Genomic DNA, 12,288 nt, shown 5'->3' on the forward strand with positions numbered 1-12,288 from the left:
GTACACGTATAATAGTGAGTGTACACATATAATAGTGAGTGTGCACATATAATAGTGAGTGTACACATATAATAGTGAGTGTACACGTATAATAGTGAGTGTACACGTATAATAGTGAGTGTACACATATAATAGTGAGTGTACACGTATAATAGTGAGTGTACACATATAATAGTGAGTGTACTCATATAATAGTGAGTGTACTCATATAATAGTGAGTGTACACATATAATAGTGAGTGTACACATATAATAGTGAGTGTACACATATAATAGTGAGTGTACACATATAATAGTGAGTGTACACGTATAATAGTGTGTGTACACGTATAATAGTGAGTGTACACGTATAATAGTGAGTGTACACGTATAATAGGAACTGGGCAAATGTGAATCAGGATGACTGGAAGCAACGATGGAAGGCTCGTCTGAGGACCACCTAGAGAGAGAGAGAGTAAAAATATAACAAATAAGTAAAATAAAATAAAATAATGATGTGTCGTGCCATTTTAAATTGTGGTGGGCCACACTAAATAAAGTGTTGAGTCATGTTAAGTAAAACAGTGGGCCACGTTAAATTAAGAATGCAATTTTAAATAAAAAAATGTACAAACATTTTTTAAATTGCGGCGGTCCACATTAAATAAAGCAGAGGACGGGCCACATTAAATAAAGCAGAGGGCGGGCCACATTAAATAAAGCAGAGGGCGGGCCACATTAAATAAAGCGTTGGGGCACATTTAGTAAAACAGCAGGCCAAATGAAATAAAGCAGGCAATTGGAAAAAAAAATAATAATAAATTAAAATTGCGGCGATCCACATGAAATAAAGCAAGCAATTTTAAATAAAACATTTTTTAAAAATTGCGGCGGTCCACATTAAATAAAGCAGCTGGCCACATGAAATAAATCAGGCAATTTTAAATTAAAAATTAAAAAAAAATTGCGACGGTCCACATTAAATAAAACTATGACCCTCATTAATTTAAATGGCGGGCCACGTTAAAGTGGCGTTTCACATTAAATAAAGCGGGCCACGTTAAAGTGGCGTTTCACATTAAATAAAGCGGGCCACATTAAAGTGGCGTTTCACATTAAATAAAGCGGGCCACGTTAAAGTGGCGTTTCACATTAAATAAAGCGGGCCACGTTAAAGTGGCGTTTCACATTAAATAAAGCGGGCCACGTTAAAGTGGCGTTTCACATTAAATAAAGCGGGCCACGTTAAAGTGGCGTTTCACATTAAATAAAGCGGGCCACGTTAAAGTGGCGTTTCACATTAAATAAAGCGGGCCACATTAAAGTGGCGTTTCACATTAAATAAAGCGGGCCGCGTTAAAGTGGCGTTTCACATTAAATAAAGCGGGCCGCGTTAAAGTGGCGTTTCACATTAAATAAAGCGGGCCACGTTAAAGTGGCGTTTCACATTAAATAAAGCGGGCCACGTTAAAGTGGCGTTTCACATTAAATAAAGCGGGCCACGTTAAAGTGGCGTTTCACATTAAATAAAGCGGGCCACGTTAAAGTGGCGTTTCACATTAAATAAAGCGGGCCGCATTAAAGTGGCGTTTCACATTAAATAAAGCGGGCCACGTTAAAGTGGCGTTTCACATTAAATAAAGCGGGCCACGTTAAAGTGGCGTTTCACATTAAATAAAGCGGGCCACGTTAAAGTGGCGTTTCACATTAAATAAAGCGGGCCACGTTAAAGTGGCGTTTCACATTAAATAAAGCGGGCCACGTTAAAGTGGCGTTTCACATTAAATAAAGCGGGCCACGTTAAAGTGGCGTTTCACATTAAATAAAGCGGGCCACGTTAAAGTGGCGTTTCACATTAAATAAAGCGGGCCACGTTAAAGTGGCGTTTCACATTAAATAAAGCGGGCCACGTTAAAGTGGCGTTTCACATTAAATAAAGCGGGCCACATTAAAGTGGCGTTTCACATTAAATAAAGCGGGCCGCGTTAAAGTGGCGTTTCACATTAAATAAAGCGGGCCACATTAAAGTGGCGTTTCACATTAAATAAAGCGGGTCATATTAAATGAAGGGCGGGCCACATGAAAAAAAGAGGGCCATGGTGGGCCAACTGAAATAATGTGGTGGGCCACACCTGACTTTGACAGGTCAGCTTAGTGATCAAAATGTAGAAAATTAGAAATACATAATATTTCACTTCCTGCTGGCTGTGACATCACAGCAACATGTGACCCAGTCAGGAAGTGAGAACCTGACCTTTGACCCTCTTGTTTAGAAAGTGTGACAAATCACTGGAAAATTTGAGGAGGTTTGTGAACGTGTGACTGCTTGGAGTGGACATTTGAGGAGGTTTGTGAACGTGTGACTGCTTGGAGTGGACATTTGAGGAGGTTTGTGAACGTGTGACTGCTTGGAGTGGACATTTGAGGAGGTTTGTGAACGTGTGACTGCTTGGAGTGGACATTTGAGGAGGTTTGTGAACGTGTGACTGCTTGGAGTGGACATTTGAGGAGGTTTGTGAACGTGTGACTGCTTGGAGTGGACATTTGAGGAGGTTTGTGAACGTGTGACTGCTTGGAGTGGACATTTGAGGAGGTTTGTGAACATGTGACTGGTTGGAGTGGACATTTGAGGAGGTTTGTGAACGTGTGACTGCTTGGAGTGGACATTTGAGGAGGTTTGTGAACGTGTGACTGCTTGGAGTGGACATTTGAGGAGGTTTGTGAACGTGTGACTGCTTGGAGTGGACATTTGAGGAGGTTTGTGAACATGTGACTGGTTGGAGTGGACATTTGAGGAGGTTTGTGAACGTGTGACTGCTTGGAGTGGACATTTGAGGAGGTTTGTGAACGTGTGACTGCTTGGAGTGGACATTTGAGGAGGTTTGTGAACGTGTGACTGCTTGGAGTGGACATTTGAGGAGGTTTGTGAACGTGTGACTGCTTGGAGTGGACATTTGAGGAGGTTTGTGAACGTGTGACTGGTTGGAGTGGACATTTGAGGAGGTTTGTGAACGTGTGACTGCTTGGAGTGGACATTTGAGGAGGTTTGTGAACGTGTGACTGCTTGGAGTGGACATTTGAGGAGGTTTGTGAACATGTGACTGGTTGGAGTGGACATTTGAGGAGGTTTGTGAACGTGTGACTGCTTGGAGTGGACATTTGAGGAGGTTTGTGAACATGTGACTGGTTGGAGTGGACATTTGAGGAGGTTTGTGAACGTGTGACTGGTTGGAGTGGACATTTGAGGAGGTTTGTGAACGTGTGACTGCTTGGAGTGGACATTTGAGGAGGTTTGTGAACGTGTGACTGGTTGGAGTGGACATTTGAGGAGGTTTGTGAACGTGTGACTGCTTGGAGTGGACATTTGAGGAGGTTTGTGAACGTGTGACTGGTTGGAGTGGACATTTGAGGAGGTTTGTGAACGTGTGACTGCTTGGAGTGGAGCGTGGAACACAAAATAGTGCGAGGAATGTTGGAATGTTGCTCCCACCCACTTCTACAACTAGTGTGTGTGTGTGTGTGTGTGTGTTCTACTTGCTGCCTGAGGACACACACACACGCACACACACACACACACGTGTGTCGTGGCGGTGTTCGGGGTGGTCCTGCAGCAATAAGGCGGCTTGGGTGAAGCGAGAGGTGGTGCTGGCTGCAGGATGTGTGCGAGAGCGAGCCGTGGACTTGGACTTGGACTTGGTCTTGGACTTGGACTTGGATCGCCTCCAAGAAGAAACAATGTCTTGTATTGTGGGGGTCTTCCATTAAAGAAGAATGTCTTGTATTCAGGGGGTCTCAGATTGAAGAAGAGCGTGCAGCTGCTCTCCAACTATTTGAAACCGCTGAAGAAGTCCAAACGTAAAAGAAACAATTTGTCAACAAGCTCAAAAGACTTGGAAATAAACACAGGAGAAATGAAGAAATATAAATGTAGGAAAAAATCTACTGACATCCGAATCGTGATTACAAATCAATTCATAATTTTCAAAAACATTTTCTCAACAAGAAACCGTTTTTTAGAAGACATTTTTAGGTGATCTCAATGACATTTTCTCAACTGTTCTGAAAAAGTTGTATTAGAAATATTAGAAAAAAGAAAACATGACAACAATCACTTTGAATCTATTCTGAGTCCAATCATCACCGCGGCAACCAGAAAGGCATCCAATCTTTTGGCGCCCAAAGGTTGACAGCCCATAATAACAAGTCTATAATGACCCATAATAAGAAGTGTGTAATGACCCATAATAAGAATTGCATAATGACCCATAATAAGTGTGTAATGACCATGATAAGAAGTGTATAATGACCCGTAATAACAAGTGTATAATGACCCATAATAACAAGTGTATAATGACCCATAATTACAAGTCTATAATGACCCATAATAAGAAGTGTGTAATGACCCATAATAAGAATTGCATAATGACCCATAATAAGTGTGTAATGACCATAATAAGAAGTGTATAATGACCCATAATAAGAATTGCATAATGACCCATAATAAGTGTGTAATGACCATGATAAGAAGTGTATAATGACCCATAATAACAAGTGTATAATGACCCATAATAACAAGTGTATAATGACCCATAATTACAAGTCTATAATGACCCATAATAAGAAGTGTGTAATGACCCATAATAAGAATTGCATAATGACCCATAATAAGTGTGTAATGACCATAATAAGAAGTGTATAATGACCCATAATAAGAAGTGTGTAATGACCCATAATAAGAAGTGTATAATGACTAATAATAAGAAGTGTATAATGACCCATAATAAAAAGTGTATAATGACCCATAATATGAAGTGTATAATGACCCATAATAAGAAGTGTATAATGACCCATAATAAGAAGTGTGTAATGACCCATAATAAAAAGTGTATATTGACCCATAATAAGAAGTGTGTAATGACCCATAATAAGAAGTGTATAATGACCCATAATAGGAAGTGTACAATGACCCACAATAAGAAGTGTGTAGTGACCCATAATGAGAAGTGTATAATGACCCATAATAAAAAGTGTATAATGACCCATAATAAAAAGTGTATAATGACCCATAATAGGAAGTGTATAATGACCCATAATAAAAAGTGTATAATGACCCATAATAGGAAGTGTATAATGACCCATAATAAAAAGTGTGTAATGACCCATAATAAAAAGTGTATAATGACCCATAATAGGAAGTGTATAATGACCCATAATAAAAAGTGTGTAATGACCCATAATAAGAAGTGTGTAATGATTCATTAAGTCCTGGGGGTGGTTCTTTTACTCACCAGCAGTCGCGAGCATAAAAGCATCAGCAGCAGAAAGTTGGCTGGCCTCCTACACGTCATGACTAAAAACTAAAATATAATTTGCAACAATTTCATCTCAAAATGTGTTGTATGTTTTGTATATGAGATTTCCAGTTCATTTTATCATCTATTAATACTCCAAAAAATCTGGTTTCTTTTACCCTTTCGATATCTATTCCATCTATTTGTATTCTTGTCTGATGCTCTTTTCTACTTTTACCAAATAGCATTATTTTAGTTTTACTGCGATTCAAGGATAGCCTGTAAATCCAGTGTATAATACTGTAAATGTAGTGTATATTACTGTAAATGTAGTGTATATTACTGTAAATGTAGTGTATATCACTGTTAATGTAGTGTGTATTAATGTAAATGCAGTGTATATTACTGTAGATGTAGTGTTTATTACTGTAAATGTAGTGTATATTACTGTAAATGTAGTGTATATCACTGTTAATGTAGTGTGTATTAATGTAAATGTAGTGTATATTACTGTAGATGTAGTGTTTATTACTGTAAATGTAGTGTATATTACTGTAAATGTAGTGTATATTACTGTAAATGTAGTGTATATCACTGTTAATGTAGTGTGTATTACTGTAAATGTAGTGTATATCACTGTTAATGTAGTGTGTATTAATGTAAATGTAGTGTATATCACTGTTAATGTAGTGTGTATTAATGTAAATGCAGTGTATATTACTGTAGATGTAGTGTTTATTACTGTAAATGTAGTGTATATTACTGTAAATGTAGTGTATATCACTGTTAATGTAGTGTGTATTAATGTAAATGTAGTGTATATTACTGTAGATGTAGTGTTTATTACTGTAAATGTAGTGTATATTACTGTAAATGTAGTGTATATTACTGTAAATGTAGTGTATATTACTGTAAATGTAGTGTATATTACTGTAAATGTAGTGTATATTACTGTAAATGTAGTGTATATTACTGTAAATGAAAAAAACTGTACTGCTGTTTTAATGGTTAAAAAAAGGCAGCTCAGTTGCCAGAATGTTACTCTAAAATGTACTTCTTTTTTTTTACTCTAAATAAAACAACTGCAATTTTGGCACCTGAGCTGCCAGCTTTTGTTTGTTTGTTTGTTTTTTTTACTGCAAATCAACACATGTATATTCTTGGGGGTATTACCTTAAATGCCATTATTATTACAGTAAAACAAACAAACGTTTTTTTCTTCATTCAGACACAAATGGTGTAAAAAGCACAGTAAATGTCACAATTTGACGATGAAATCTTTTGCTACTTTTACATTGCACAATTTGATGGATAACTGGCTTTGAAATAATTATTGTTAGAATGTATTTCTGTTTAAAAATGTTTTGAATGTTTGAGAATATATAATTAGACAATATTCACGTTAACATCATTTGCAATTACATGGAGTACATATTTTTTTCCCCTCCCAAAATAGAAAGAAGAAAACATTTAGTAAGAAAAGTTACAGTACTTTATTTATACGTGTTATTTGCCGGCTTCCCAGGGCCAAATAAAATGATGTGGCGGGCTTGACTTTGACACCTGGGGTTTTATTTCCCAAAGTGGATCATTTTAGTACATGTTTTTGTTTGTTTGTTTGTTTATAACAGACATTCTTTATAAATGTCTGTAAGCGAAGACAAATCCACAGATTAGCCGCACCTTTGTATCAGCCGCAGGGTTCAAAGCTCAGGGAAAAAGTAGCACCTTGTCGTCCAGGAAATAGGTCACTGCCTCTTTTATTTGACAATTCTCCTCCAAGGGGGTCCCCAAGTCCTGGTGTGAGCGCGTCTGAAAACACCTTGAAGAGTGAGAGGACTTCATGTGGTGAAATAAAGCCTGTAAAAATGAATAAACCGCCTAAAATTTCAAAGTGGTTGAAAGACTAGGGCGGAGTAAAAAGAGTGTGCAAGAGTCCCACTCCTCAGCACACAAAGGTTCCTGCAACTTGAAAGTTCCCATGGTTTTTCTTTCTCTGCTTTCTCACGTTTGTTGTCATAGAAAGTCAAAAGAAATACAACTTGATACAAGTGCTTGACTAACTTTTTTTTACCAAGTCGCACCTCAGAAAACAATTGGCTCTCAAGTACCACCATAATCAGCAATATTTAAATGCAGTAGCGCAGTAGGCCTAAGTAGTCATTAAAAACAAGGCAGAGGTTTTATTTAACAAGTGTATTGAATATTTTCAGCCACTGTAACATAACACACAATTTCAACAGTAACATTGTGTTTGCGTATTTAATTAAGTGATTTTTTTAAATGAAGCCTGTGAGCCACACTTTGAGAATCACTACTTTATACTGTACGTACTGTACAGGTGGCTGAAGTTTTAGGAACACCCAACTGTTTTGAACCCCCCCTTCAAGGTTCCTAAAAGAACTTTCCAAACTCCCACCGAGTGACTACATACCACATTAGTTCCTGTTGGAACTTTAAATAGTTTTTGGTGGAAGCGCAAGGCGGGTATTTTATTTACCAGGATAAATTGGAAAATTCCTGCCATGGAAAAGTGCCTTTTGTGTTTTATTACGTTGCATACTGCCACTTACTGTACACTGTTGTACATTCACAGAAAGTCTTATTATGATTGATATATATATATATATATATATATATATATATATATATATGTGTGTATATATATATGTGTATATATATATATATGTATGTATATATGTGTGTATATATGTATGTATATGTATTTCTATATATATATGTATGTATGTATTTATATATATATATATATATATATATATATGTGTGTGTATATATATGTATGTATGTATATATATGTATTTCTATATATATATATGTATGTATGTATTTTTTATATATATATATATATATATATATATATATATATATATATATATATATATATATTAGGGCTGCGAATCTGTGGGTGTCCCACGATTCAATTAAATATCGATTCTTGGGGTCGTGATTCGATTATATATCGATTTTTTTCGATTCAACGCGATTCTCAATTCAAAAACGATATTTTCCCGATTCAAAAGGATTCTGTATTCATTCAATAAATAAGATTTCAGCAGGATCTACCCCAGTCTGCTGACATGCTAGCAGAATAGTAGATTTTAAAAAGAAAGCTTTTATAATTGTAAAGGACAATGTTTTATCAACTGATTGCAATAATGTAAATTTGTTTGAACTATTAAAGGAAGCAAAAATATGACTTATTTTATCTTTGTGCAAACATTGGACACAGTGTGTTGTCCAGCTTATGAGATGCCATGCAAGTGTAAGCCACTGTGACACTATTGTTCTTTTTATTATTTTTATAAATGTCTAATGATAATGTCAATGAGGGATTTTTAATCACTGCTATGCTGAAATCATAACTAATATTGATACTGTTGTTGATAATATTCACTACTTTTGGTTTGTTGTGTGTGGTGTTTGTGTCTCCTCTCAATTGTTCTGTTTATTGCAGTTCTGAGTGTTGCTGGCTCAGCTTTTGGAATTGGATTGCATTGTTATGTTATTGTTGTGTAGTGGTTTGTTGGATTGATTAAAAAAATGTTTTTACAAAATAAATAAATGAATAATTTAAAAAAATCGGTTTAAAAAAAAAAAGAAAATCGATTCTGAATTGCACAACGTGAGAATCGCAATTCGTATTCGAATCGATTTTTTTCCCACACCCCTAATATATATATGTGTATATATATATATATATATATATATATATATATATATATATATATATATATATATATGTATATGTGTGTGTGCGTGTGTGTGTGTGTGTGTGTGTTAGGGGCAGCAAAGCCCTGTCCGTCTGTTATTTCATTGAACTCCATTGTGTTTAGGGATGAATAGTCTCTCCTATTTCTATTGTACTATTTTTCAGCTATAGTTACATGAATCATTAGTAATGTAGCAGCCTAGTTTTGAATAGCATGGTCCCTGCTATCACATGTTGATAAAAATACAACATTTACATAATAAAAGTCAACTACAGGCTTCCCAAATGCTGTAATAAATTAAGCATGATGAGTTGACATTAAACAGTTTCAATGGAAACTGTTTAATGTTGCACTTTTTATATGTAGAAGAAAGGTTTTTTCATTTTATTTAACCAAAGCAACAATTTGAGGCAGTTTAATGTGGATTAACGTGGGCAGAATTATGGTAGTGTTCCCAGTGTTAAAAGGTGTCAGAGTTGCAACTGACAGTTTGTTTGTGTTTTAGTTTCTCCTCTGTGTGTTTAGTATTTCCTGTCCTTAGTTCCTGTCTAGTGCTCTTATTTTGGTTCAGCTTCCTGTTTGTCTCCCTGTGTCCTGTGTCCGGCTGATTGGCATCTGGTCACACCTGACGTCAATCGGCCAGCTCCTAATTTACCGGCTTTGTTCCTCCAGTCAGGGCTGGATCATTTGTATTGTCATTTGTATTGTCGTGTCGTTTTGTTACAGCTACTACCTGTCGTGCTACATTTTGTCCTGGTCGTCGTAGCGGTAAGCTGTTTCTGTTAGCATTAGCCATTTCCTGTTTTTCCCGTTTGCTACCCGCTAGCTTCCACGCTAGGTCATTTTTTGTTTCTTGCTAGCGTCTATGCTAAAGAGTTTGTTATTCCGCCCATGTGCGCGCTTTTTGTTTCTACCCTTTCTTTGTTCTACTTCTAGTACTTTAAATTAAAACCATGTTTTCCCATTCAATGCCTGCCTCCTTCTCTGCATCCTGGGGTTCGTCAACAAATACCCCTGACAAAAGGATAAAGCCAGTGTTTACAAATTTGGCAAATAAACAACCCAAAAAATTATATTTTGTTGTTTTCTTACTGTACCGAAAATGAACCGAACCGTGACCTCCAAACCGAGGTACGTACCGAACCGAAATTTTTGTGTACCGTTACACCCCGAATATTTATACATATACATATATGTATATTTATATGTACAGTATACGTATATATATGTGTATAAGTATATATATATATGTATATTTGTATATATAAATGTGTATATATAGTATATATATTGTATATATGTATGTGTATATATGTATGTGTATATATATATATATATATATATATATACATGTATAAAGGTTATATATGTGTATATATACACTTTTATATATGTGTATATATACACTTTTATATATGTGTATTAGGCATATATACACATACATACATATAAACATTGTGTATATGTATATATTTCTATGAATGTATGTATGTGTATGTATATATGTGTGTATATATTGCTCTGAATGTATGTATATGTGTGTGTATATATTTCAATGAATGTATATATTGCTCTGAATGTATGTATGTGTGGCGGTGACGGAGGTTGTTGTGGTTGTGGTCTGGCAGGATGAGTTCCATCCGTTCATCGAGGCTCTGCTGCCGCACGTGCGCGCCTTCGCCTACACCTGGTTCAACCTGCAGGCCAGGAAGAGGAAGTACTTCAAGAAGCACGAAAAGAGGATGTCCAAGGAGGAGGAGCGCGCCGTCAAGGACGAGCTGCTGGGCGAGAAGGCGGAGGTCAAGCAGAAGTGGGCGTCCCGCCTGCTGGCCAAGCTGCGCAAGGACATCCGGCCCGAGTTCCGCGAGGACTTCGTGCTGACTGTGACGGCCAAGAAGGCGCCGTGCTGCGTGCTGTCCAACCCCGACCAGAAGGGCAAGATGCGGCGCATCGACTGCCTGCGCCAGGCGGACAAGGTGTGGCGCCTGGACCTGGTCATGGTCATCCTCTTCAAGGGAATCCCTCTGGAAAGTACGGACGGCGAGCGCCTGGTCAAGTCGCCGCAGTGCGCCAACCCCAGTCTGTGTGTGCAGCCGCACCACATCGGCGTCTCCGTCAAAGAGCTGGACCTCTACCTGGCCTACTTCGTGCACGCAGGTGAGTCAGCTTCTGCACCGTGTTCACCAGGTCTCGGGGGGATGGAGGATGGGGGGGGGGGGGGGACTGTGCATGTGCCGTAACACTGCGCCCAAGACCCAACCTCCGGGCTAAGGATTTGAGCTTGTCCTGAACAATTTAGAGCTAATCCTCGTTCTTCATTGTCCCATTTAAAGCAGCAGTTCCATTGGCAGCAAAACAGGCCCAGAACATAATACTACCACCACCATGCTTGACCATATGATTGGTGTTCCTGGGATTAAAGGCCTCACCTTTTCTCCTCCAAACTGGGTTTTGTTTCCTCTGACATCACATGGACAAAGATGAGAGCTTCTGGAGGAAAGTTCTGTGGTCAGATGAAACAAAAAGTGTATGTAAACTTTTGACCACGACTGTACATCGCCATAAACACACAATGGACGTCAACACTAAGAGCAGCAAATGACACATTTGACTGACAGTTGTGTCCGTGTCACAATGGGTGGGGCGGTATAGCTCGGTTGGTAGAGTGGACGTGCCAACAACTTGAGGGTTCCAGGTTCGATCCCCGCTTCCGTTGTGTCCTTGGGCAAGACACTTGACCCACCTGCTCCCAGTGCCACCCACACTGCTTTAAATGGAAAAATAGATATTGGCTTTCACTATGTAAAGCGCTTTGAGTCACTGGAGAAAAAGCGCTATATAAATATAATTTACTTCACTTCATTAGCAGCAAATAACAGATTTGACTGGCAGTTGTGTCCGTGTCACAATCCATGACTCGCCTGCTGATGTAATGTCTTCTGATCACTAATCACACACAGGTCACATGTTAAAAGCAGATGTTGACTAACTACACACAGGTCACATGTTAAAAGCAGATGTTGACTAACTACACACAGGTCACATGTTAAAAGCAGATGTTGACTAACTACACACAGGTCACATGTTAAAAGCAGATGTTGACTAACTACACACAGGTCACATGTTAAAAGCAGATGTTGACTAACTACACACAGGTCACATGTTAAAAGCAGATGTTGACTAACTACACACAGGTCACATGTTAAAAGCAGATGTTGACTAACCACACACAGGTCACATGTTAAAAGCAGATGTTGACTAACTACACACAGGTCACATGTTAAAAGC

General features: G+C 37.9%; 1 protein-coding gene across 2 annotated transcripts in view; it reads left to right on the forward strand.

Moving 5' to 3' along the window:
• LOC133543321 (nuclear factor 1 A-type-like) overlaps positions 1-12,027 on the forward strand; it is a 17,319-nt gene extending 5,292 nt beyond the window's left edge. Inside the window, exons 1-2 of one of the 2 annotated variants that reach the window (XR_009804351.1) lie at positions 9,440-10,131; positions 10,629-10,768. Coding sequence is in view for 1 of the 2 variants with exons in the window: in XM_061887825.1 (XP_061743809.1) it covers positions 10,629-11,240 (612 nt within the window). In the remaining variant the exon portion in view is untranslated. Of the gene's footprint in view, positions 1-9,439; positions 10,132-10,628 lie in introns of those variants that run through there. The other variant, XM_061887825.1, reaches the window with a different exon arrangement.
• Positions 12,028-12,288: the final 261 nt, after the last annotated feature.

Source organism: Nerophis ophidion, linkage group LG26, assembly GCF_033978795.1.
Source record: "Nerophis ophidion isolate RoL-2023_Sa linkage group LG26, RoL_Noph_v1.0, whole genome shotgun sequence".
Lineage (NCBI taxonomy): Eukaryota > Metazoa > Chordata > Actinopteri > Syngnathiformes > Syngnathidae > Nerophis > Nerophis ophidion.